Below are 24024 nucleotides of genomic sequence, written 5' to 3'. Positions count from 1 at the left end.
TCAAAAGGGAAAAGGTCCAACAGTATTAAAAGCATTATCTTCAGACACCCATACTCTGGCTTGTTTTATTCGAATTCCCGATGGCTTTGCTTGAGCATGCGACGATTTCAGGGGTAAGGGGAGAAAATAAATATTTACACAGCCCCACAGAATACCTGACCCCTTCACATTAGCGCCCATCCACATAAGGGGCAGAGGAACTTACTAGTAGAGTTAAGATTGGATAGAGCACCTAGCGAATTTGGGAGCTTGGCAACACGAAGCTCTATCATGTCATGGTCTCATCATCTTAGTCTGCACGGCATGTCGAATTTATTTTCCCTGAGAGCCACGTAGATTGCAGGCGACTGGTGCGGGCCGGTTGGCTCAGGGAACAACGAGGGTAAGAGTCCTGCAGAATCGATTCGTTGACGGCGTATAGTAGTAGCTTGAATCACAACGTACTGTACCAATACTGACTTCATGTAGGTGCTCTTACTCGGACGCATTGTACGGCTGTACCTTGCATATGATTGATTGTATGATTTGTATCATGCATGTGACGTGCCTGGCAGTCCTGATGAGACACGAGTGAGGCGACTGGATACCCGCTCTAGACGGATACCTGATTGAGGCAAAATCTACAAATGCCAAACACTGGAAAGATTCATTGTGTAGGTAGGTACCTACGGGCGTTTCGGGCCTGTGCTAACATGATCCTTGATAATAGGGGCAAAATAACTGGACGGACTGGACGAACTGGACGGACTGGGCGGACTGGACGAACTGCAGGAACCGGGCGGACTGGACGAACGCCGATGCTGAACGCCTTTGATGTCTAAACTCTAGAGTGAAAGACCCAAAGCTTGTATTTCTCAACGGATGACTCCAGCCTTACTTATCTATGTAACGGTGTGAATTGTACAAACATGAACCTGGCACCAAACCCAAGTCCTCGTACGCTATTAAATCGCTCCAGAAATGGAGCCGACCCTTCACAACTTGAAGCGTTTCACTTTGCTCCAGCCTTGCAAGAAGTACGGAGAAGTGGCCTTCAAGTTGTCAGGTTGTCTCTGCCAACCGAATTCATACAGCACCTGACTTCGTAGACCGGACTGCCATTCTCCATCGGAAAAGGCAACATCATAATGCGAGCGGTAAGTATCTCAAATTTTCCAGGGGTATTTGCGATGAATCTGCAACTTTGTTGTGACACCTGCCGACCGTTTTTGAATTCCCGGATCACCCCCTATCCAACCAACCTGGCCGTGTGTCCTGCCTGGCGGTTATTTTCCGTCGATCTGGCCGTCTACCTAGAGTAGGTGGCGCAATAAATGGAGGCATTCAGGGGTGACTCCGCATATACACTCCCTTCTAATTACCTTGAACCGATTTCACGTCACTGTCCCTGAGACCCTATCATCGCCGCAAACACTCACCTATTGACAGCAAGGGATTGATGGCGGTGTAGACACCGCGGGGGACACACAGGCCCATTGTATTGATGACGGAGCAAGTCTGTGATGGCAGAACGGCTTCAAGTGCGAGAGAATTGATGCCGGTTGGTGCTTTGTGGTACTACCATACTGGCTGAGCCTTCCGAGGGCTGAACATGGCATGTTTGGCATCCAACTTGAACAGTGTCCTCGCACCGTCATAGAAGCTGCGTCACCACATGGAGGGAATGGGGGGCTTTGGTGTCATGGATGGGGCACACACACAAACACACAGGCTGTCAACCATAGTCATCCAGATGTGGTGCATTCCTTAAGTAGCCACCTGCATGCAGGCGCGGCAATTCAATCATGTCTTCGACAAATGGTGCGAGATTGCCGCGTTGGCGGCGGTGGCATGCCCACTCACACTGGCATGTTTGTTGGTAGTACTAGTACTTGGTAGGGCAGGGAGCATGGCTCGAGATGATCCGTCAGGGATACTAGTACTGTAATATCCATCATGCCGACAATCTCTGCTTTAGTGAAGAGTTACCGGAAGACGACGACGCAGTAGGACGAATTAGTAGAATCTCCCAAGCCATGTCTGCGTCCCCTTGTTAGCCGCCAGGGCGTACATACGCTAGCACACTTCATCCCGGATTATGGACTATAGCAGGCGGGCGTACCTCTACGACAGGTAACGTACTGTACCTGTTGTCACACGCGCGGCCTCATAGCGGATGAGAAGTGCTCTCGGCAGTTGGTATGGCCTTGAGCTTCGCGGTTGTCGATGGCGACTGTTCTACTAAGCTAAGTCATGTATGACCCTGATCACTATGCGTGTGTTGGTTGGTACGTCAGGGGTAGTATTCACCACATCTTCGGCCCCATGCCACCTCCAGAATAAGGTAACTTGACTAATCGTTACCGAGAGATCACCGAGAAGCTGCGAATGTTGTGAGTCTAGTGGCTATGTCAAGATTCGAAAGAGATAGGACGACAACTAACCGGGAATCTGCATTCATCGCTTGGAACACGGCAACAACGTGGATCAAGTCCTCTTTCACTAGTCCCAGCCGGACTCGAAGGAGAGGCAACGACGGGTACATACCTAAGTGAGTTAGGCGGACTTGGTTGCTTGGGTAGTACTAAGGTACCTACCTACCAAGGCCGGGCGCTCGAAGCCATGAACCGGAAGAATGAAGCACACTGCAGGCAGGGAACCCACAAGCCCTGTTGGCTAGAGCCTAGTTGTAACAAACACCCATCAACATGGATTCTTTGTTCTCGTTTCGGTCCCGGCTTCTTGTTGAATATTTCGTCCAACGTTACTTATGGTAGCGCATCCTTGATACGGAGGCACAGCAAGCCCCCATATCTCGTTTTCGTTTTTGATAGATTGCGAAGTCATGTTCCCCGGGCCCGGCGAAAATCAAATGCGCCGGGTAGCTGCCATGGCAAATCCAGGTGAGGGGGACAGACAACGTGAGGTACTTGCAATGTTTGATGGTTTGAGTTGAACTGAAGGCGTCATGTCACAGTCGGAATTTGACTGTCGGACCAGGAGATTTCAAATCGGAATCCTCTCGGTGTCTAAGAGCCTGATGTCCTTGGAAGTTCCTACCCCCCTTTTCGTAGGTTCTGTGTTATTCAGCTTGCGAAATCTGGGAATCACGTCAGTCCCTTGAAAGGCAAGGAAACGAGGAAGAGTATCGACTTCTAGTGTAGGTACACCCGGTCACCAACGGAGTCCCAATACTGTATACGTTTGGTGGCCCATAGCGACCTCAGGGATTGCTAGTAAAGTAGTTAGTAATCAACGTTAGGTGTGCAAATCATTCCAAATTTCACACCTCAAGAGGAATTTCGGGTGTGTCTGGCGGGCTAATGTGCTGTCAGTTGGCACCTTGGCTGTTTGCTTTCTTGGTGAGGACCGAGGCATTGAAGGTTGAGGTCCCGGTCCCGTCGGCTCCTGCATAAAGTTACCGTCAGAGATTATCCGGCCAATGATTGCATTTTCGGCTTGCATCTTTTGGGCAAAATGACGAGCATTGACCACTTGAAGCATTGACCAGTTGTGTTACAAGCACGGTACATAGACCGGGGCAAAGTGGACCCCGACTTGCAGATGCCACAAATCATGTTATCGAAGGCGGCTGCACGGTCAGCCAAATCGAAACTTCCCCAGAGAGTCGGGCGTGCTGCCAACCGACAGGTGTATGTACTGTACCAACCAGGAAACATCGTATCTGCAATAGCGTCAAGCTGGTTGTTGTTGGTCCTAGACCAACTTTTATTTACAGTTACATGTGTGCTGTTGTACTCGATAATGACCTTGCAGCGTTAGCGTTGCTAGGGAACGAGTTGAACTCCACCAGACCTCTCACCATCGACCGCGTCTTCAGCGTCTTCAGCAGTCCATTTTCATCGAAACAACCGTTTGCGACAGTTATGCAGCAGTGGGCCAGCCAAAACCTACCGAGACAAGCTAACATTGTTGTTCACCGTTTTAGGCTACCCTGAACTGGGTGTTAAGCGCCACACAAGGCCGACGCGAAGCTCCAGCCTCCACCTCAGGAGTCCAGGGTCACCCACCCAAGCGCTTAACCGTTCCTCTTGGCTCCCTGTTGCTGTCGCCTGCAGATGACCATCACACATCTCGGGAGCTAGATTCAAAGGGGCCCATCAACGTCTGCCAGGTAACCAGGCTAACGTCATTTTGAAAGTTAGCAGCCTCCTCGAGCCTCGCACATGCCAATCTGAGGCATTGTGTATAACACAAAGAGAGTCGTTGTTGCAACAGCACCCATACCAGGAATTACGTTATTGAGGGGTTTTTGTGCCCAATAGACAGGTCAAAACGTGGCTGACAGCTAGGACCCGACAGTCTGGTCAACTCGCCGAGGTCGTGCCATCGCCGTGCCATCGCATTGAAAACTCATGCCGTTGGTCCTAAAGTGCATCGGATATTGCTGTGTTAACCCACCGCCCAGCGCGCACTGATGATGAACGCATTGAACGGAGTTTTCCTTTGACACACGTACCAGTCTCCCTGGACTCCTGGAGCCATGGCTTCTTCCAATCCAGCCGTCAAGATGCGGAATCACCGACGGTCAAGCTGGCTTCCCCGTACGGAGATGTGAGTCTTTACACTTCGGAGATCCGGCCTGAATTCGAAAGGCGCCTTTCCTAGGAAGGTTTCTAGACTGGGGGGTAAGATTCTCCTTCAGGCCACACCCAGCACGTCACAATAATCGAGCCTTGCTGTCGAAGCCATCGCCCTCTCCTGTGTCCTTCCGTACAGGCTAAGGTAACGTTAAACCGCGGACATCCACCGAATGATCAACAACACCCTCTGTTTCCCCGCGCTACAATACGCTACAGTAGGTAGAACATCTGCTGTGCGACAGCGTACTGGACGAACCACAGAACACCTCTGCAGAGTGGCACCTGAACCAGAAGTGGCAGCGACTGCACTAGAAGGTGGAGGCCCCGTTGGCCATCGGCCACCCACTCTGTCACCAGATGGCTGCATGCGATCCCGGCGCCTTAATCTGTATGAATCTCTAGTGTATGTACCTCCGTACTCCGTACTTGGTAGGGAATGGTGTATTGGTCGGTTTCCAGTACCCTTCATCCCTGTTCCCTTCTGAGGCTTCAACCCGGAAGGACCCGGTTGCATTCTAATCGACTTATGCTAGTCAGTCCTTAACAGGATTAGAATGAGATACTACTTACGAAGTACTAGGTAGTTAACGGTTACGCCCGGGCTGGGGAGAGAGGAGATCGACTAGTAGGCGCCCTCGCCCTCTCTCCCCATCAGGACCCACGGCGTCCCCCGGGTCCATCACCCAGACTCCCCGAACACCGCTGGCCCATGCTCACACTCTCTTTGCGAACCCCCCATTCCCCATCCCCTCCCATCCCGTCCATGTCCAGGCAGTCCCCATTCTCTCATACCCACTTCTATCTTCAGATTGGTTGAATATTTATCGCAGTACCCAATGACAAAGCTGACCTCTCCAGGCTCTCCAATTTCCACACCACCCTACGTGGTATCCAAACCCCCCTGCCTAAGCTAAGCGGCTTCCACAGGCCGTTGGTTAAGCGCCGTGCTTTCTCACCGTTCTCATTCCCCACGAGCGGCACGTTGGACGGTGGCTTTAGGATCTGCCGCGTTGCCGAGAACAATGACCCATGAACTGAATCGCTCTTGCGGGTGGGTATGTGGTGCGGGAGAAAGATGCCAACTGCCAGGGACGGAAGGAATGTGTGTTGTTTGCTCCGAGGAGAAATTCCAAGACGATCTCCGGTGTTTGTTGAATGTAGTAGGTTGTATCTACTGTACGGACTCGCGGTTTTGGAATTTCGCCTGCTTTCGTCCTGACTGGGTAACTAGGTGTTTTTTTGCTATAACCATGATGCCCATGATCAAGCGGGGTGTGATCACGGCGAGGCTGAACTGGCTATGCTTGAGGTTACTGTAAAAGATCAGTTAAGCACCGTACTGTAGATAAGAACTACTCGTCTAGAACGAAGTAATACTGGTAGTACTGAATTATGATGGTGGTGACTAAAGTAGGCAAGTAGACAACGCCGTTCCCAATTATACTACTAGTACGTCTCCTTTTCAAACGCAGAACGCCCGACAACACGTGCGACTTAAACACCCTAAAATCCGTGCCCAAACGCCAAAAACTTGTATCATCTTCTCCTTCCAGCCGGTGTCGAAAGCGGCACGTGTGATCCGCAATCAGGACAGTGTAGCTCTAAAGGCCGCCGATGGAGCTTCCAGCAGCGGCAGACCCAGACCGCTTCCCTCGCGTTGTCAGGTTTGCGGAGCTCTATGACGTCCCCAGGCCGGTAGAAACGCTTCTTGACGCCGCAATGAATGCAGAACCGGCGGATACCCCATGTCTCTCGCTCCCGTGTTTGATGTGAAGGCGCGAGTGACGAGGAACCGAGGGAGTTTGTGGTGGCGGTGTTTGTATCTGAATTGCTGCCCCTGTGGCCACTACTTGTTGCGGCTGCGATGCTGCTTCTTGTCAGCCCGGGGCAGTAGTGTGGGTTGGACGTTGTAGAAGGTGTTGTTGAAGGAGGTTGGGGAGGGCTTAGTGACGGCGATGCCCGTTCTGACGAGGGCTCGTCAGATGTGTGGCTCCACGTGAATCGCTCAAAGTGTTCGGGGCTCTTGATGGTGAAACAATGATAGCACCCGAACCACTCGGGCTCCTTGTTGCTGTTGTTTCTTTTCCGTGAACTCGATCCGTATGAGGAAATCTCGTCGTAGCGTCCGTAGCACTGCTCTGTGTAGAGAACGCCAGCTATCTTGTCCAGCTCTGGGAGCGTGCTCGGGTGGAAGTTGTCTCTAAACCAGCGATTGATCTGGGAAACCTTCCAGCAGTGGAACCAACCAACGTATCTCTGAATCTGGCGTACAACATCCGGTGGCAGGTTCTGAAGCGTCTTCAGCAGCAACGACTCCTTTTCTTCTTCGGGCTCTCTAGGAAACTGACTTCCTACCACCATAGACTGATGATGCACTAGTTGTGAGGCCTGGTACGAAGGCAGGGCTGGGGAAGACTGATAAGAGGTCGTAGAGTAGGACGGCGGATACACTGGATGGTAGGTCTGAAAAGGCAAGGCAGATGGCTGTTGCGGTAACGAAGCCAGTTGGTAGCCATATGGAGTTGATTGCTGGAGCTGTCTTTGGGTTGGAACTGACGAGTACATGGGAAGCGAAGGGGATACCTGGGCCTGGGTCTGGAGGAACTGTGGCGGGCCCGATACTAGCGATGCTGAATGGGGTTGCTGCACCTGTGGCTGCTCAGGGATGGGCCCCTGGTAGTGGCTCGATGCGAAGATTGCTGAACCTGAGCCAGGATCAGAGTTTCCGGAGGCAGTAGAATGAGGAGACAGAGACCGGGAATTGGTCCCGTAGAGACTGTGAGGCGCCGAGTAAGAGGCCGAGTAAGAGGTCGCCGATGAGGTTGACGAGACGGACGAAGAACGAGCATCTAGCTGCTGTTTAGCCAGGTGCTCGGAAGGATAGTAGGCCTCGGGGTTGAAGGGCATGTCGTGGACGGTGTGTGGAAGCAGAGGCGCTCGGAATGGTGCTCGGGACACGGGCGCGGGTGCAAGTACTCGATCCAAGGGGTTTGCAAAGTGATTTGGTTGCGGGTACGTCGGCTTATCGGCCATTTTCGGCTATGAGCTCGCAGTGTGTAAGAACTGCTTATGTGGGAGGCAATGAGGCGAGATGTTGCGGGGGCGCGAACAGAGCACGAGCGCGTGTCTCCCTTTTTATGAAGCTGGTGTGCTGCTGCCACAGGGGGGGAGACGGCAAATGCCCTGTTGGACTGGGCCCTGGGGGGTGTCGCCACGAACGTTTTCGGCAAAAAGGTTTAGACCAGGTTAGACCAGGTTTGCCCAGCAGCTCTTTTGGACACTGGGTTGAGGGTACACCACCGAAATGCGCCCGTTCTCTCATAGGTGACCTTCTTGAGCCTCCGAAATGGTGAATGACGATGTCGGGGCGGGGTGAAGCTCTGGTGTGGAATTTAGATCGTGACTCTTTGGATGGCGCCGAGGGATCTGGTAATGGCAAGATGGGGATAGAGTGGAAAGAAATCGCGGTAGCAATTACGCACTGGATGTGTTTGGCAAGTACTCCAAGGGCTTCTGCGAGATGGGGGTCGTCTTGGGAGCTGAGAAATCATCTGACAGACATGGGACGCGACCCAAGATACAATGGCCTAGGTACAAAGGTAAGTGGCACATGGCGACATGCCTGAAAACCGGGGGGGGGGGCCTTGGAGTCTGGCGCCCTCGAATTCTAGGCCGCTTCTGGGGCAGTCAGTTGCGCCAACCGGGGCTGTCCGGGAGTTGGGTAGGTGTGCCGAGCGTGCTTCAGAACCCCGTGTACTGGGTACTCAGGCCGCGAATTGGAGACGAATCGTCTTGTGTAGTACGAAAGTAAGACTTGCAGCAGGAAATCGAAGCCAAGTGGGTATTGGCTCTGTCACCCCAAGTACTCAGCATCCCCGCAGTCGCCGAATTGAGCTCAAAGCAAGAACGTTGACGATAACGGCCTTGTATACGGCTCCACTGCTACAGAGTTGTAGTGTAGTTTCCATTCAGGGAGGTGGTTCCGCATTCGAACTTAATCCAAAATGTAATTGCAAATCATTATGCGGAGACCATGTTTCGGAGGAGCAAACGTTTACTGCAGTTTTGGGAGGAGGACATGCCAAGCCAGGAGGAAAGGAATGCCAGGTGCCGCCGATGAGGGACTATGGACCCAGCCTCAGGCTTCGGAAAGACGGCAGGGTTTCCCATAGAAGTTTTGGCCCGATAACCGTCCGATCTGGGTTCTCCTGAGCAAGCAGCTTGCAAGTAATGTAACTTATTTTGACAATGTTAATCATACCTCGCGCCTCCCTTTTCGTCGACTCGTAGGTTACCCTGTGTGGTGGCTTTTATGGGAGCGCGGAAACCTGGAACTCATCTGGGCTCTCTTCCCCCCCTTTTTTTCGTTGCGCGGAAAGCCCAGCGGGCATCCCGCTATTCTCGGGGTCTCCTGGCAAGCTGCTTTGCAGGAAGCAGGTGCGCCCCCGATTCAATGCTGCAAAAAGGCACTGTTGGCAAGAGAGATCCCTGCAAGGTGACTGTTTAGAATCCGCACTGCACTGTCTTGCAACGTTGCACTGTACAATACCGTACATACACTAGCACTACTAGTGTGGGAAAGACTCATCGACTGGCGGCTGCCAAACGTCGGCTACTGTGACCGGGCCGTTTTAATCAGTTTTAGGGCTGGTCAGATCTCGGGAATAAATACTACTTATGGTATATAACCTGATCTACGAAGGCTCGACTCACTCGAGGTGAGATGCCCACCGACCCATTATTCCTCACGGATCTAGGTGATGTCTCAATTCTCGGGGCAGATTTGTTGGGATAGGCGGAACAGCGAAGTGGCTGTTGCGAGAGTTGCTCTGATTGCCTGAGCTAAAAGGGAGAAATTGGGTTCCGACATCAGCACGGCACATGCTTGAAAAGCTCAGGCACACCACGCAAGAACAGCGCCCTCAAGATTGATGAGGGCTTGCGACATGGCCTATGAGAGAAGGGCATCTTTTCCCTCCGAAAAACACAAACAACCAACAAGGCTTGGCAGTGTGATTGCATCCAATGAATGACCACGCGTCTGGACCCCTGCACAGTGTATCCAGACGCTCGGTATCGCGGTTTGATTGGCTGAGTCAATCGCAGATCACAGATCACAAGGAGCACGACACTAACGTTAACGTTAAATTCCCTCAAAACAAAACGTTCATCAAAACGACGTTCAAGTTCGGTATTGAATACCTACCTACCTTCTACTAGTACTAATAACAATAACCACTGTGCTTACTCTACCTGATTTCCCTCAAATCTGTTTTCCCAAACCGTGCTCTGTCGAAACTGCCATTCCGGGACCGGACCCCGCCCTGAGATTGTCGAAATTTCATGATGACCCTCCTCATACCGGTGATCTCTGGTTGGCTGGTTTTGCGCGCCTACGTGTATGTACCCCGGTAGTTCCCAGATCGTTATCGCTCAAGGACAAAGTATCTAGAATAATATAGCATCTGGACGTGCTCGCAGTGCAAAATGACATGGCAACGTATAGTTTCCGCTTCTTCCGGATACCAGTAATCCCACATTGGGTCAGGCAACACGGCTTGTGAGGCCAAAGGACGGCTCAAGGACATCACCAGGAGACCCACATTTGCAGGTACATACGCCAGCGGCGCAACTCCGTTCTCGCATCGTCCGCACGAGCCTTCTTGGCGGGCCGGGGCGGTCGTCGCTTTGGGATGGCGCAGGGAAGGTACGAAGGTAACAGCGTCGGTCTGCCAGGCTAGGATATCCCCAGCCTTGGAGCGATAGCCGTCAGGGTCCTATTACACCGCTGGCACGCCAATCTCCCCCGCTATGTTCTTCTTGTTCCATGGGCCCGTGTTCGACGAGTAAAATTCAAACTTCTGAATCGGGAAACGACGCCCACACCGAGCTCCACGTCAAGCAAGCTGCAACCGTAAGCGCCCGTACCGCGTAGTGCCGAAAACATGCAGAACTTTGCAAAGCGACTTTCCGGATTAAGGTCAAAGTGTTGGGCTTTAGGTATAAAATTCCTTTTATCCAGCTGAGTGCAGCACCACAACAAGGGAGCCGACCAGAGATGGGAAGGGATCAACTTAGGTGACGGGTCCCGGTCGGCACTCACTGAACCTTCATAGAGCTCCAGGGTGCGGTCCATCCAACCTAAGAGGCATCCGCGTCCAATCCAACCAGCACCGTAACATGCACCGTACTTGTGGGTCGGAGAGAGAGAAAACAGGCTTCCATCCTTTTTGGCATTTGCTTCTTCTGTAGCCAGATGGAAACGACACCCAGGGAGACTAAGGGACTCCCGGTGGCCAGCCCAGCCCTTCACTTGTCTCAGTCAGCTCCGGGAAGAATGTGAGGACCCCCTCCATCGGAGTTGGCTTCTTACTTTTCAGGGACCCTGGCCGGTCTTCATGGCTGTCTTGGTGCGCTCAACAGCTTCGGTGGCCATCAATCCCTCCTCCCACCTTCTACCCCAAGATCCGAGTTTACAAAGATGAACCGATAATCACCCAGAAAGCCACCTATTGCCCTAATGGTGATAAACGACCTTGGCAGGACTGAATTGAAGGCTCCTCTCTGGTGACGTTTCGACCTGGAAGGCCGACCTGGATTCACTCCGTCGCGCACCACATGACACTACAGTTCGGCGCTCCCGGCATGCAGGGGCGCAGGTCCATTGCGACGCGATCGGCCATCGTCCGGCTGCTATAAACGCAATGTCTTATGAAAGCATCAGCTTCAGGTCGCCATATCCACTGTCTAAACAGTTGAGTACCCCCTGGTCCAGACGTGATATTCAAGTCCCTTCGTTGACTTCGAACCCGCTGACAAGTATCTGGCAATTTAGCATGTCTTCGCCTATCCCCAAGGGTAAGGTAGTACGCCGCCCGGAACCCTGCAAATCTTAGGTACTTCGCCGGCCGGATCAATGGACAAGTTCGACAAACTCGAGCCGGGTTAAACAAGAGTTGCCTGTCCTCCGTTCCCTAATGGCTTTTCCCCGTCGTGCCTGCCTTTCACAAAAGCGCGTCTACCATGGATCATTTGACACGAAGTCTATCGATCAGACAACTGGCTGAGGAGTTGGCAAGATACACAGCATTATACGGAGTACTAGCAATTCTCTTGCTCGTTCGGCATACCATGGCCTGTGCTCTTTGACAGCCTCACCATGAGTTGGCCCGCCCATCAATGAGCTGCAGTGAAACATTTCGTTTAAGGTCGGAACACACAGATGGCAACTTCTTTCTGGATCTCCTTGGACATCACACATTCCGTGATGAGGAGGGGTATTCATTCGCGGTTCCCGGAGGATTGCCCATGTCCAGTGCGCTTTCCGTGGTCAAGAGCCCGCAACATCCCATCCAAATCCGGCAGGAACTAGGTGGTTGACTGAGTCATGTAGTCAGATGCAATCTCCAGGTCTTCTTCACTGCTGCCCGTATATCGCTATTCAGTCATTCTTTCCTTTCACTCTTTGTCTTTGTTCTTCGTACAACTCTCCTCAAGCCCTTACTCCGTTCACAAGTTCACTTATGCTCTAAAATTCCAAACTGTCACTGCATCGATAGGTAGCTTAGATGGTTAGTACAATTGTCGAGTGACAAAATCTTCCCTCGAGATTGGACGTCAGGGCAAAGCACCTTAATTAGGTACCTAAGTCTAATTGAGGAAAGAGTTGTGGTTACACATGTCAACATCAAGGTTGCCTAAACCCAGCAACACTCATAGGGAGTTACACCCTTGACGACCCGCGTCATGGACAACATTGCCGCTATTCTCAGGGTTCACCGACTCTCCGGTTTTCGGCCATCATCCTCGCACTATTCATTCATCCTGCCATTTTAGGAGCGGCTCAAGTTATGCGATATGCACAATCCAATCTCTTATAGCGCTGTCCAGAACATGACTCCTCCTGTATATTCCCCCTATCTTACGAATTTCCTTAGGCATTTGGCTGGGACAAGCCGAGTTTATAGGATAGGTGAATTGGCGAACAGTGGGAGAAAGCCTGAGGTCGGGAGTGAAGCCCCTACGGTTGATCTACCACCGGGGCTTAGAGAACTAATGACAGCGGTATGGACTGAGGCCGAGTTGCAAGCTCGAGCCTCGATACAGAAGTTTAAAGACATCGTTCATAAACTCTGTTCGAAAACTCCCTTAGTTCAATTCTCCTTGAGTCTCAGACTCTAGGGGTCTTTCACGCGATCATAAGCTTTGTCATTCTCATTCCTACACACTTTGGCCCACCTTGCTCAAGTACCACTCTAGCAATCACTCATCTACTTTGACTAAGACACATGCTCTATGAATGTCTAGGTAGGTATTCTTCTTCAGATAGCCTCGAGTGCGAATGCTTTCCGTCAATATGTGACCTGCAATACTCAGAGTTTGTCACTGTGCAGCCAGATGCCACCCCTTGCGCCACCGAGATCGGTGAATCTCCCAGATCGTGCCTTCCCTGTTTCCCAAGGTGGCAAGTCACACTATTTACCGATACGATCAAAGGTTCTTCTTCCTTGATGCCATGCCGGGTGGATCCTTTCGAGAAGAACCGGTGCTCCTCGAATTCTTTTCTCTAACTGCAGAGTTGCGTTGATAGGTATCTTAGCTCACATCAACCCCCCGGCTCTCCGCAAAGCACAATATTAGGAGAAGCTGCCGTTCAATCTCCTTGCTCCGCCTCAAACCCGTTGTCTAACCCCCTTCACCATCTGATCAATCTTATCTGAATTTATTTTGGTCTCCCTCGTGCCATTAAGTTCCTCGTACTCGTGAAGACTCGGCCAATCCACAGCAAAAAGTAGCCGATATCGCATCATTCCACCGCCTACTAAGATTTCTCAGCCTACAGCTTTGTCTCAAGCATTTCAGCCTAGCATCATTGTGCTTCTTTCAATACAGCGGATAGACATTGCTAAGTACCTGATTTCCCCAAGCAGGAAGCTCGACTGAACTGCTTGACAAAACGGGCATCTGTAAGTTGACTTTCAATGTAGCCGTGAATGAACACTAACAGGTTTGCAGGCCTCCAACAAGCGTTGATTACTCGTTAGCCTTTGCGGCATTGTCCCAGAAACCCATGCTCTCCAACCTAACCTCTTTTGACGCCCTCGGTGCGGGCCCTGGTCACAGTTCGGCATCCTTCACCGACGTGTATTCCTTCGCGGGTGATCTTCATCCAGCTGGCTCTCCTGAGCCTTCGGTAGGTCTGTTTGCTTACTAGTCGTGTAGAAGCTACGAACCGCTTTCGGATCATCATACAAGTCCCATTCTTGCTTGTGGAATATTGTGCTAAGATGATTTGTCAGACACCATCCCCATCCAACCAAATACTCCAGCCCGAGGCTACCGACAGCGTTTATATCACTACAGCATCACCTGCCACTGATATCTCTTCTGGGTCTTTCCCCATAGAAGCTTCGCCCATCACTACAGTAGGGAAGTATTCCCACGATAACAGAGAGCAAGATTCTGAGGAATCCGAGGTAGCAAGCCTCTCCCAGTCTCGCTGTACAGGACAGACCGATTTGGATGTGGAAGACCACACAGCACCTTCGGGGGATAATGAAAAACCCATAAACGGGCAACAGCATTCTCCGTGTCCTCAACAGTCAGGTTGTCCCTCTCATCTAGGCCGTGACTTTCAGCAGTTCTTCGAAATTCGGCCGTCGAGACTGGGAGGGGTAGGCGCCTTTGCGGTCCGCGCTTTGAAGAAAGACGAGATCATCCTGGTTGAAGAGCCACTGCTCCGAACCACTTGGTTCTACCTCAGGCGAGCGTTTAGTAATCTTTCAGAAGCCGATAAGAACACATACTTGAATCTGCATTGCGACGACAGATGCTGCCCGTTCAAGAAGATTGAGCAAATTATGCAGCGTAACTCGTAAGGGCTCGGGTGGTGGCCTCGGATGTGGAATGCATATGCCACTTGTGACTAACCATCCTTATTCTAACCTAGTTTCCAGCTCGGGAAGGAATTCGCCATCTTTGCGACCGCCTCTCGCTTCAACCATGCTTGCGAGCCGGTCCGCAACGTCAAGTACAAGCTCGATGACGACACTGGGGTTATCACATTCAGAGTGTGCAAAGATGAAATTCCAGCCGGCACCGAGCTTACGATCAGTTATGGAGACTCGGCTGCCCGGCTTTATCGGGATTTTGGCTTCGTGTGCACCTGTGGTGGCTGTACTCCCTTGACAGACCAGGACATTAGGAAGATGAACGAGGAGGCCTTTGGCTTCTCATCCATGACTCCAAGTTCATGGTGAGCTCCTGCGCCTCGACACTAACGATGGTGCATGCGCCGAACTGAGGGTTCTGGGCTCCGTGGACTCAGGTTTGCTTCCAGTGGCAGAGAAGGCGGCAGATTACTTGATTTTCAGAGGCGGAGTAGATCAGGTAGACGAGGGAAGGGTCGACGGGGGGTTTTCTGCTACTAGGTAGCACTTCGTTCACAAACTTAGCGAGCATACTTTCCCAGGAATCAGTTACGAGGGCTATGATTGATAGCAAAAACACGAAAGGAAGTCTCACAAGTATCTCGCACTCGGTGAGAAGAGCGTCCATCACTTGAAGCTGCCAATATATGACACAAAAGATCAAAGACAGACACAGAAAGTAGACAGGAGCATGTCTGCAAACAACAAGCTTTGAATCAGACCATCCTACTGCAGAGAGCAGACCATGTACGCCTCCTCACCAACTATGTTGCTCCTCAACAAAAATCAATTTCTGTAACAACCAGCAACACCTACAGTGAGTTCCCCTCATGCTTCTTCTAACCCGGCACTGCCATTGCGAAAGCATCTGCCTCAACCAGCCATGACATCGTGGACACTCCTGATCGTCGTTAATCCTAGCAGCCAGGCCACTGGCACTCAGCTTTACAAAGGGCCCAGCGTCGCGACTCCCTCTCCCCCGAGACCTGCCTTGCAAGATCAGCCTCGAAATGCCAGCTTCAGACCCAGAAAGAAAGGAGACCATTTGGGGTCTAGAGGTGCAAGCCGGAGCTATGGAACCGAGGAACCCCCGCTTTGGGCTAGTCTGGTTCAACTAGCCGGATACGATAAGGTACATTAGATGCATACACTTAACCCTTACCACTGCGGGCCGGACACGGACCCGGACCCGGACCCGGATCGGAGTCGGAGCCGATCGGCGCCGAGGATCGGATTCGGAGTGGAGTCGCGGCCCAGTGTCCCGGCCCGGCCCGGCCTGGAGACAGAGGATCCCGCGTAGTTTACAACACTACTACCGAGGCCAAAAATCCTTATAACTCGGGGAACTGGTCTTAAGGGCAAAATGGAGACCACTGAAATAAGCCAACTCTCTGCAGAAATCCTATAGAAGATGAGAATGGGGTAACGCTCGGGTTTCGGGGCGCGCTGCAGTGAACCCGGCGGTAGTGTTAGCACTGTACAACACATAGCGGCAGCCATGCAACTGCTATACGGGCTACTTACAGTTGTAGTACGGATCCGGGGCTTGTGATCTGTACGGCAATGTGTACGTTGTTCATGTCATCGGTATATGATCCGTTGCCCAAGTCACGCTACAACATAGAAGCTCTTGTCCGCCGTCCATCCGTGTTTCCCCTCACTGAGTGCCTTCTTGAGTTGCCGATAGACACAGATGTGGCAAGCGTCATTATTGTTCCCTAAGACTGCAAAATCGTGGTTCGGGCTTTGCGGAGAACAGGTAGGAGGGCTTAGCGTCGAGGAAGTCTCAAGCTCGTCTTCAGCTACCACATCCGCCCTGTCGCCTCGCGTTTGCCACAACACGGCCACCACCGCCAGCCTTGCTGGCCAATTATTCTGGGCACGCACGACAGAGAGTCCGGGCGGCTTGTCCAGCACCTCCTCCCAGGTATCGATAGACGTAACGTTTTGCCGCACCTCGGCTACGAGCGCATCCGAGTGCTTGCAGACGCTGCTTGCAGCAGGCGGCGTCCGGCGCATGGGCAGGCATGTGAATGCGCCGCTGTCAAAGGCGCCGAGCAGGTCCACGTCGGCTACCCACTCACCGCTATTGTGGACGGCGATAACGCTCTCGACCAGGAATACCTGGTGGTCTCGGATGCCCGTGACTCCGTAGTCGATGGGGAACTCATTCTTTGTGAACGAAAGGTGGAGCGAGGTTCCGGCGAAATTGTCTTCCCATTTCCCGTCAAACGGCTCGTAGCTCACGGCGTGGTATGATGTGCTCAGCGGCCGCACCAGAGGCCTAGCAAACGGGGGCACCAGAAAGCTCACTCCTGGTCGCCCGACGTTGCCAACGAGCCGGGTGACACTTGTCGAGCTCACTTGCGCGGCCGGGTCGGTCAGGAACTGCGATAGCACAAAGAGCGAGTTCCCCGCGGAGAGGCCGAACACGTTCTCTAGATCCTCTGGCCGGATGTTGACGACGCCCGTCTCGAGCATCGCAATGCAGCTAAAGACGTGGTTGCGCGTCGGCAGCGGAGTAGACCCGTGGTATGATGTCGCGGGAATCAGCTGTTGTTTTCTTTGCGAGTACACTGGAGCTTCGTCGCTCCACCCAGCTTCTGCTAAGCCGGTCTCAACGATGCGGGACGAGATGGTGGCCCCTTTGAGCCCTTCGTAAACGGCCGTGGCCGTGGCTAGGTTGCGAAACGGGCGAAGGCCTTCCCGGCACGCCTCTCGTTCTTGCTCCATTAGTCCAAGGAAATCTGAAATAAGATCATCAGGCTCATACGGGTCTGCCCCTTCGAGGTATTGCCACAGGAGGAGAGGCACCACCTCGGTCTCGAGCATCGCCGTGGCCAGGTCAAGGGGTAGCTGCGTCTCAGCTGCCCCGGAGCGTAATTTGCGCACCAGCCGCTCGAACTCCTTGAGTCTGCCTCCTGACAGCGACTCGGCTAGCCAAAGCCGGAAGGATTTCTGAGCCGTTCCGAGGAAGCCCTGATATCGTAGGGCCTGTCTGGTCACACCTTCAAGGCCGTCCTGAATTATCGCTGGGGACGAGCACCTCAGCCGTTTCACTGTGAAATGCTTGGACAATCGAATCATGGACAAGAGGTGTTTTGATCGTTCCGCTAAGTCCTAAGTTAATGGAACCCACTGTCTGTGACGCGGGCCGTTGAGCCGCTTTCCAACTTGATACAGGCGGGCTCCATACCGGCGCCGGCTCCTCATCAGTAGAAGCATCAGGCTTGCTTTGTGTGAACCACCCGCGTTCATCTAGGTAAAATAATGGCGGGGACGCAGGCCTCCCGTCAATCTCGAACGCAGCCTTCCATCGGCCGAATTTACACTCTTGCCAATATCGTTTGATCGCTCGTCCAGCGTCGTGTTCTCTCGCGGACTCCCTGGATTTGTGTTTGTGTCTGTTGCGGGTGGTGGATGACCCAGGATTCTCGTCCGATTCGTACTCTAGCGCCGGGATATCAGAATCCGGTGGGAGGTTCCGTAGCTCGTTTTCGTCTTGGCGGCGCAAAGGCGATACATAGACGTGATTCATGCAGTCTCGCCCTTTTTTATTACGCCCAGGCGACACCTGGACGATGAGTGCATCGCCGGGTCCGAGTCCACCCGAGCCCGCAACCCCCGTCAGGTAGCTAATAGCGCCGTCCGACAGATTGCTGCATGAAAGTGCACTTAGCACATGTTGGGAGCGGAGCCCCAACCACGGGAGAGTTCGGCACGTCTTCCTCCCACTCTTTCCTAGTTCGCGTGTTGTCCCCAGAAAAGTTCGAAACCGCCGGTACCCAAACTCGACTAGCGCGTTGCAATGTTGCTTCTCTGACTCAGGAGTGATGGTAATGAACCGATCAGCTGTCTGGGCGAGGATACGGAGCCATGAAGGCCGCTTGAGCGATGGTTTCGCCCTTTCTACACAGGACCACAGCTTCGTGACCCATCGGGCTGCCGAGGACAGATCTGAGCGAGGAACATCCCACGAACCCAAGAGACTCCCCAGAGCAATCATATGGAGTTCCTCAATAGTCAGCCGCTCGCCAACCCCGCCGACTACCTGAACCGGGGCTCCGTAGTACCGGTAATGCGAGAGGGATAGAGACCAATAGATGCCCTCTGTCTCCTCCCCGACAGCAGGCTGACCGCTCGCTGCTGAATTCCTCGTCATGCCTACCGTAATAACGCCGGCACCCTTGAGAAGGGAGTCTTTGGTGTCAACTGTCTTGACCGGATCACCGAGAACGACAAGGTTCGGGTACAGATGCCACGAGGATATGGCCAGCAGGATCCCCCCGTTTGTCACGCTTTGTGGTTCGCCGCCTAGGAATCTCTCGAGACCGGCCATGGCATGTTTCCAGACGCTGATGACCTCTGAGTAAAGCGAAGCACCGCCGCCGAGGACGGGGAGGCTGATGTTCTTCACAATGAGCTGGAGCTGCGTGTGCTCGCGGACCATGGCAGCGTCAGCGCACCGCAGCCAGGCCCTCGCGTTGGCGTCCAGCTGGCGTAGCTCCTCGCGCTGAAACTGCTGGCTGGCAGCGTTGACAGCTGCGAACTGGGCGGCCGAGAGACTGAAGCTCGAGTTTACCATCTTTTCAACCTCGCGCTGCCGCTCCACGACCAGCTCTGCCAGAACCGAGGTAGCGACGGCCGGGTCGTCAAACGCACGGGCCAGCAGGCAGGCCAGGAGGTGTACGGCAATGGAAGAACTCCCCGAAGTAGCGGCGGCCCAGATGGAGGTTGCCTCGGCGCCAACGTAGTCGGCGAAGGGTCCATGCTGTTTGGCGTTTGGAGGCGGGTTCACCCCGGGCGAAGCCACGATCTCAGATGCGCGCTGGCCGTACACGGCGAGCAGTCGGGGCGTATTAGGGATCACAGACTCGAACAGAGCACCGAGCCTCCGTGCGGTACGGTGGGCAGCGCCGTTTTCGGCATTTTCGCGCCGGCGCACTGTGAGGGCGCTGCCGAGCCCGGTGTACTCTGGCGGTACCTGCACAGTCACCAGAGAGAAGTCGAAGTTGAGGTTGGCCAGCGAGATGTTGTTCTCGTTGATGGCTGAGACAATGGAATTCGTCAATCTGCCAAGGGAGGCCATTAGGCACGTCTTCTAGTGACCGATCGGTATCGACACTCGGACACTGGAATGAGCGACTTGGGAAGCAAAACAGCAGCACGACGGCCTCGAAGCTGAGCGTGAGAAATCGCTGGTGCAGGTAATCCCGGCAGCCCACAGGCTGGGCAGCAGTGGCAGTGGACCTAGACAAGGCGCACAACTCAGCCTCGCCCAAGGATCGCTATTACCAAAAAGCTGCAATTATCTTTCGTATCACCAAGTCTGGGGGTGTTTGCTCGAATACACGGTATCTATGTGCCGGAGGAGAAGAGGGAGGGGACGAGAAGAGCCAGTGTCACCACTGGCCAATCTCAAGAACAATCGTACCATGCCGCCGTTCATGTCAACGAATGGAATCCATGTCCAAGGCTGACTGAAGGTCGTGCAATTAACCAGCTCAAACTGGATGGTTGAGTGCAGCAGAGCGGGGTTGCAGGCAGATGCCTCAACTGACAGCGACGGGGCAGGCCAATCCGCGGTTCGCAGTTCAAGTCATCGTCTTGGGTGTCGTCAGGATTCAAGAATTCTCCAGCTTGTACAAGTACACTTCGTCCGGATGTGCCCTGGCGATGAAAGCATGAACGTTAGTTCGCCACGTTTGTAACGTAGCACCAACCTATTGTCGAAGAACGCCATTCTCGAAAGTCGAGGTGGAAAGTTGGAAACGTACACACCTTGAGGAAGGAGGAAGGAACCACTACGCGAGCACTAACTAGCACTTTCTTCGGGGCACAGGTACCCCATGAGGGTTAGGGTTAGTGCAGGCGCGCCCCACAACCTCAAGATACAATACATTTTAGAAAGAGAATTTCTATTCGCACTATAGGCTTTTTCTCGCTACAGAAATTCTGACTCACATTCAAAACTCAAGGGAAAGACTCGAAACAAATGGTATACGACTGGGCATTGTGGTCCAGGTAACTGCATCCTATCCATGCACATTAGAAACGCCCGTCTTCAACTTACAGTCTAAGCATCCGAGGAAAAACAGGAACCGCTTCATGTTCCTCCAGAGGAAGAGATAAAAAGAGAATAAAAAAGAAAAGAAGGTCAAACAATCCAAAGACAGTACAACTTAGGTATCATACAGAGATCCTCCTTAGCAGCCTTCCCTTCAAAAAAACAAGAAACAAAAACCACAATTGAACGAATCCAACGAATCAACCCCGGCGGGCCTTCAGAACTGGACACTTTGCGTCCCTGCACACGCACACGCACGTCTCCTTGCTCGGGGAGCACACGTGGGCGGCCAGGTTCAACTCGCACTCGGGATGCTCGCATGCCATGTCCGGGGCCAGCCACGGGTGATGGTGATGCTTGTCCCCGTCCTTGTTCTGCTGCTGCTGCCACGACGGCGGGCTGGGCACGTTGAACCCGGGCGTAGTAGAAGTGGACTGCCCACCGTTCCCACCGGGAGTGGGTTCCTGGCACCCGGGCGTCCCCATGTCCGGATGGTTTGGCGTTGGCGACGGGCCAATGGACTTCGGGTCTACCGGGGCCGGCCCAATGGACTTCGGGTCTACGGGGGTCGGACCGATGGACTTCGGGTCTTGCGCGGTCGGGGCCTGGCAGTGCGGGTCGGTTCCGGTTCCGGTCCCGCCTGTCGGCTGGGCGTCCATGGTGTAGCCCCCTCCAGGATGACTGCCAAGTGGCTGCTGGTAGACGTGTTGCTGGTACTGGACTGTGTAGGTAGAGTGATGAGTTTGGTACGAGTCTTTGGAGAAAGCTTGCTGGCTCTGGTATGAGTCTTTGGAGAGAGATTGCTGGCTCTGGTACGAATCCTTGTAAAGGGGTTGTTGGGAAGTGTTGGTCTGATGCGAGTCGATGCTTCCTGATGCCGGGTCTTTCTGCGATAGAAGTGGTGGCATCATGGGGGGCACAAAGGCGCTGGGGGCGCCTATACCACCACCTCCTCCAGGGCCTCCTGTAGGTGGCATATCCATGGGAGGAACGCCACTAGGACCGGTAGGAGGGGCGCCGTTGGGCGGGATATTATAAAACCCGCCGTCGTGCACTCCATAGTTCTGACCCGTCAGGTTCCCGTCAAGTTCAGCACCGGGTGGTAGCATGCCGTTAGTCGGTGGGCCGTCCAGGGGCTGCTGTCCGAGAGGGGAGACGCTTGTGTGTGGCTGGACCTTCTCGGCTCGCGGGTCGAACGAACCCTGGTTTCCTTCCAGACCTCCGGTTGGAGCAGCGCCATCCGCACCTGTTGCAAAAAAGTACTTATATCCAACAAAGGCAGCACCGGCCATAGCAGCCACGCCTGCGATGACACCGACAGCGACACCTGCTTTCGCCCCCGGGCTCAGACTGCCGTCCTTGTTGCTTACACCAACTGTACAGTTCTTAATAGGCTGGTTGGAGTTGGTGAGAACCGAGAACAGACCGTCAGTCGGCGAATCGGGCGACGTTACGAACACATCGAGCTGCCCGGAACCCGGCGCGGTGATGTCGAAGAACTGCCTGCTCGACGTGGCACGGGTGCTAGCGTACAGTGTCTGGCTGCCCATCTTTGCCTCTACATTAAGCCTGTCACCCGTGAAGCTGACGATGGTGAAGTTGACACGCTCGCCCTGCGCTGCGTTGTATTTGAGTGCGACCGTGCCTGACCCGTCGATGAACTGCGTCGTGGCAAGACCCGCTAGAAGACGGTCGCCAGCACCCTGAGGGTTGTCCTGGTACGTGAGACCGTTTAAGAGCACATAGTTGACGAAGTTCTGCGACCCGGCAGCGAAGGCAATGGTGGCATACACGCCCTTGGACTGGCGCAGGGCCAGGAGGACCTCATCAGGCTGGCTCGAACCGCTATCTAGGTAGCCAAACGAAACCCGAATGCCAAGGCCGGTCGCCTCGTTGATTGCACTAACGAGCTCGGCCGTGTCAGAGTCCTGTAGAAGGACAGGTCAGCAAGCTGGACGTCTACAGCTCCGGCGTGCGGTCTTACCGAGCCATCCGTAAACACCACGATTGCGCTCCTATCCTTGGTGTCTCCCGGCATTGCGTTGATGTGATCGATGGCCTCGTACACGCCGCTGGCAATGTAGGTCCCACCGTCCGCGATGATACCGCTGATGGCCTCGTCGGCGGCGGGGTTACCGGGGTCGCCAGGCGGGAAAACGGTGTACGACGACGAGTCGAAGCCGACAACGGCGACCTGGTCGGCTTTCCGTTCTCCGCCCGCTTCGCCGTTCGAGATCAGGAAGTCGTTGAGCGAGCGGGCAGCTGCCAGACGCAAGTCATCCGGATCGTAGTCGAGCATGGATCCGCTGCTATCAATGACAAGGACGACTTTTCGATCGCCATTGTTGCTGCTGATGGTGAGATCGGTACACACTTCCGTCGTTTGTCTTTTGCTCAACTGTCGGGGCGAAAGGTTAATTGCAACGGCCTTTGCTGCCGCGACTGTGACGAGCAACGCCGGAAAGAATGAGGAGGCGCGCATCGCGATAACTTAACCCTTCCTGGGCGGCAAAACGAGCGGAACCAGGCCGAAGGGTGCCACGGGCCTAGATGAACAATTGAGAAAAAGCGAAGCAATCCGGCTTCCTGCGCGGTTGTCGCGGCCCATATCTGGTTGTATAATAAAATGCCCCTGACTTTCTGCCCATCCCCGAGCCGAAGGCTGAAGAAGAGGGATTGTTGTTCTCGCGTGCCCGCAGATACATATTCAGCGCGCTTCCGCCACATTTTCTGAGAACCAAAGGTTTGAACCAATAGGCTAGTGATGATGGCCAAGACATGGCAGCATCATGCAAGCCATCGGGCTTGGGAAGACTGGCACAGACCACGACGAGGGGAGTTGTTGAGCTTCATTTCAGTGAGTGGTCTGCAGCTTTAACATCAGTCGACGTTACACTAAGGTACTTAGCAGACAGCTGGAGAGACGTTAGTCAAACCTTAACGTCAACCGCAACTTGGCAGACCTTTCTATTCACTGTACCTCCGAGCCTCCGTAGGACATGTGGAAATCTTCGACCTTCTGTGTAGTCTCGCTTCTGCCTGGGAGGCTGAATGCTGTGGTCAATATTAAAGTTCAGCCTCCAATCGCCAATCACTGGGAGTGGTGATTGTAAGTTCGTGAGAAAGCCGGCGGCGATTGGCCACAATGCAGGGAGGGTTCAAGCAGACATGGAAGCGAAAAGGGGCCAGTAAGCACACGCATAACAATACACTATATTCTTCCCGCTCATGACCACCTTTTAAAGACGCCGTCGCGCTGTTCTAGGAATGTTAACCGATAACCAAACATCCGATGCCCATCTGCAAGAAAACCAGTCCAGGGTATCGAGGTTCTCTATTCTATATGCAATGACCGATTTGACTCATATAGGAAATTGGGCTAAAATTCTGCCCGAATCAGCGTGGCCGATGAGAAAACAACGACAAAAACCCTCCTTTGCCCCGG

The 24024-nt window shown here is 53.5% G+C and overlaps 6 protein-coding genes across 6 annotated transcripts; 2 read left to right on the top strand and 4 right to left on the bottom strand.

The window, feature by feature from the left end:
- Positions 1–6119: 6119 nt before the first annotated feature.
- Positions 6120–7616, bottom strand: N656DRAFT_765666 (uncharacterized protein; the record flags this gene model as incomplete). Its single annotated transcript, XM_064813425.1, has 1 exon — positions 6120–7616. One exon carries the CDS (start codon positions 7614–7616, stop codon positions 6120–6122), a length of 1497 nt encoding a protein of 498 aa, XP_064674341.1.
- On the bottom strand, positions 7542–8104 carry N656DRAFT_272780 (uncharacterized protein). The gene is made up of 2 exons (XM_064809080.1): positions 8066–8104; positions 7542–7963 (listed from the first exon to the last, which is right to left on the bottom strand). The coding sequence occupies exon 2, from the start codon at positions 7903–7905 to the stop codon at positions 7651–7653; it is 255 nt and encodes an 84-aa protein (XP_064674340.1). The 5' UTR covers positions 7906–7963; positions 8066–8104; the 3' UTR covers positions 7542–7650.
- A 735-nt stretch (positions 8105–8839) lies between these two features.
- Positions 8840–9437, top strand: N656DRAFT_775127 (uncharacterized protein). Its single transcript, XM_064814396.1, has 3 exons — positions 8840–9071; positions 9142–9198; positions 9297–9437. The coding sequence occupies exons 1-3, from the start codon at positions 8896–8898 to the stop codon at positions 9376–9378; spliced, it is 315 nt and encodes a 104-aa protein (XP_064674339.1). The 5' UTR covers positions 8840–8895; the 3' UTR covers positions 9379–9437.
- Positions 9438–13653: 4216 nt separating this feature from the next.
- N656DRAFT_842180 (SET domain-containing protein) lies at positions 13654–15093 on the top strand (the record flags this gene model as incomplete). Its single annotated transcript, XM_064819022.1, has 3 exons — positions 13654–13776; positions 13883–14457; positions 14533–15093. The coding sequence occupies 3 exons, from the start codon at positions 13654–13656 to the stop codon at positions 14840–14842; spliced, it is 1008 nt and encodes a 335-aa protein (XP_064674338.1). The 3' UTR covers positions 14843–15093.
- Positions 15094–15981: 888 nt separating this feature from the next.
- Positions 15982–19601, bottom strand: N656DRAFT_765665 (uncharacterized protein; the record flags this gene model as incomplete). The annotated part of the gene is made up of 4 exons (XM_064813424.1): positions 15982–15987; positions 16037–16065; positions 16174–17506; positions 17709–19601. The coding sequence occupies 4 exons, from the start codon at positions 19599–19601 to the stop codon at positions 15982–15984; spliced, it is 3261 nt and encodes a 1086-aa protein (XP_064674337.1).
- Positions 19602–22006: 2405 nt separating this feature from the next.
- Positions 22007–23061, bottom strand: N656DRAFT_700388 (uncharacterized protein; the record flags this gene model as incomplete). Its single annotated transcript, XM_064810866.1, has 2 exons — positions 22007–22507; positions 22564–23061. Coding segments are annotated over 2 exons (999 nt in total), but the record flags the coding sequence as incomplete, so codon positions are not given.
- Between the last annotated feature and the right edge of the window lie 963 nt (positions 23062–24024).

This window comes from Canariomyces notabilis (genome assembly GCF_033297395.1).
Source record: "Canariomyces notabilis strain CBS 508.74 unplaced genomic scaffold N656scaffold_2, whole genome shotgun sequence".
Taxonomy (NCBI): domain Eukaryota; kingdom Fungi; phylum Ascomycota; class Sordariomycetes; order Sordariales; family Chaetomiaceae; genus Canariomyces; species Canariomyces notabilis.
The sequence above is the reverse complement of the archived record's forward strand: the minus strand, read 5'-3'. Positions and strand labels throughout refer to the sequence as shown.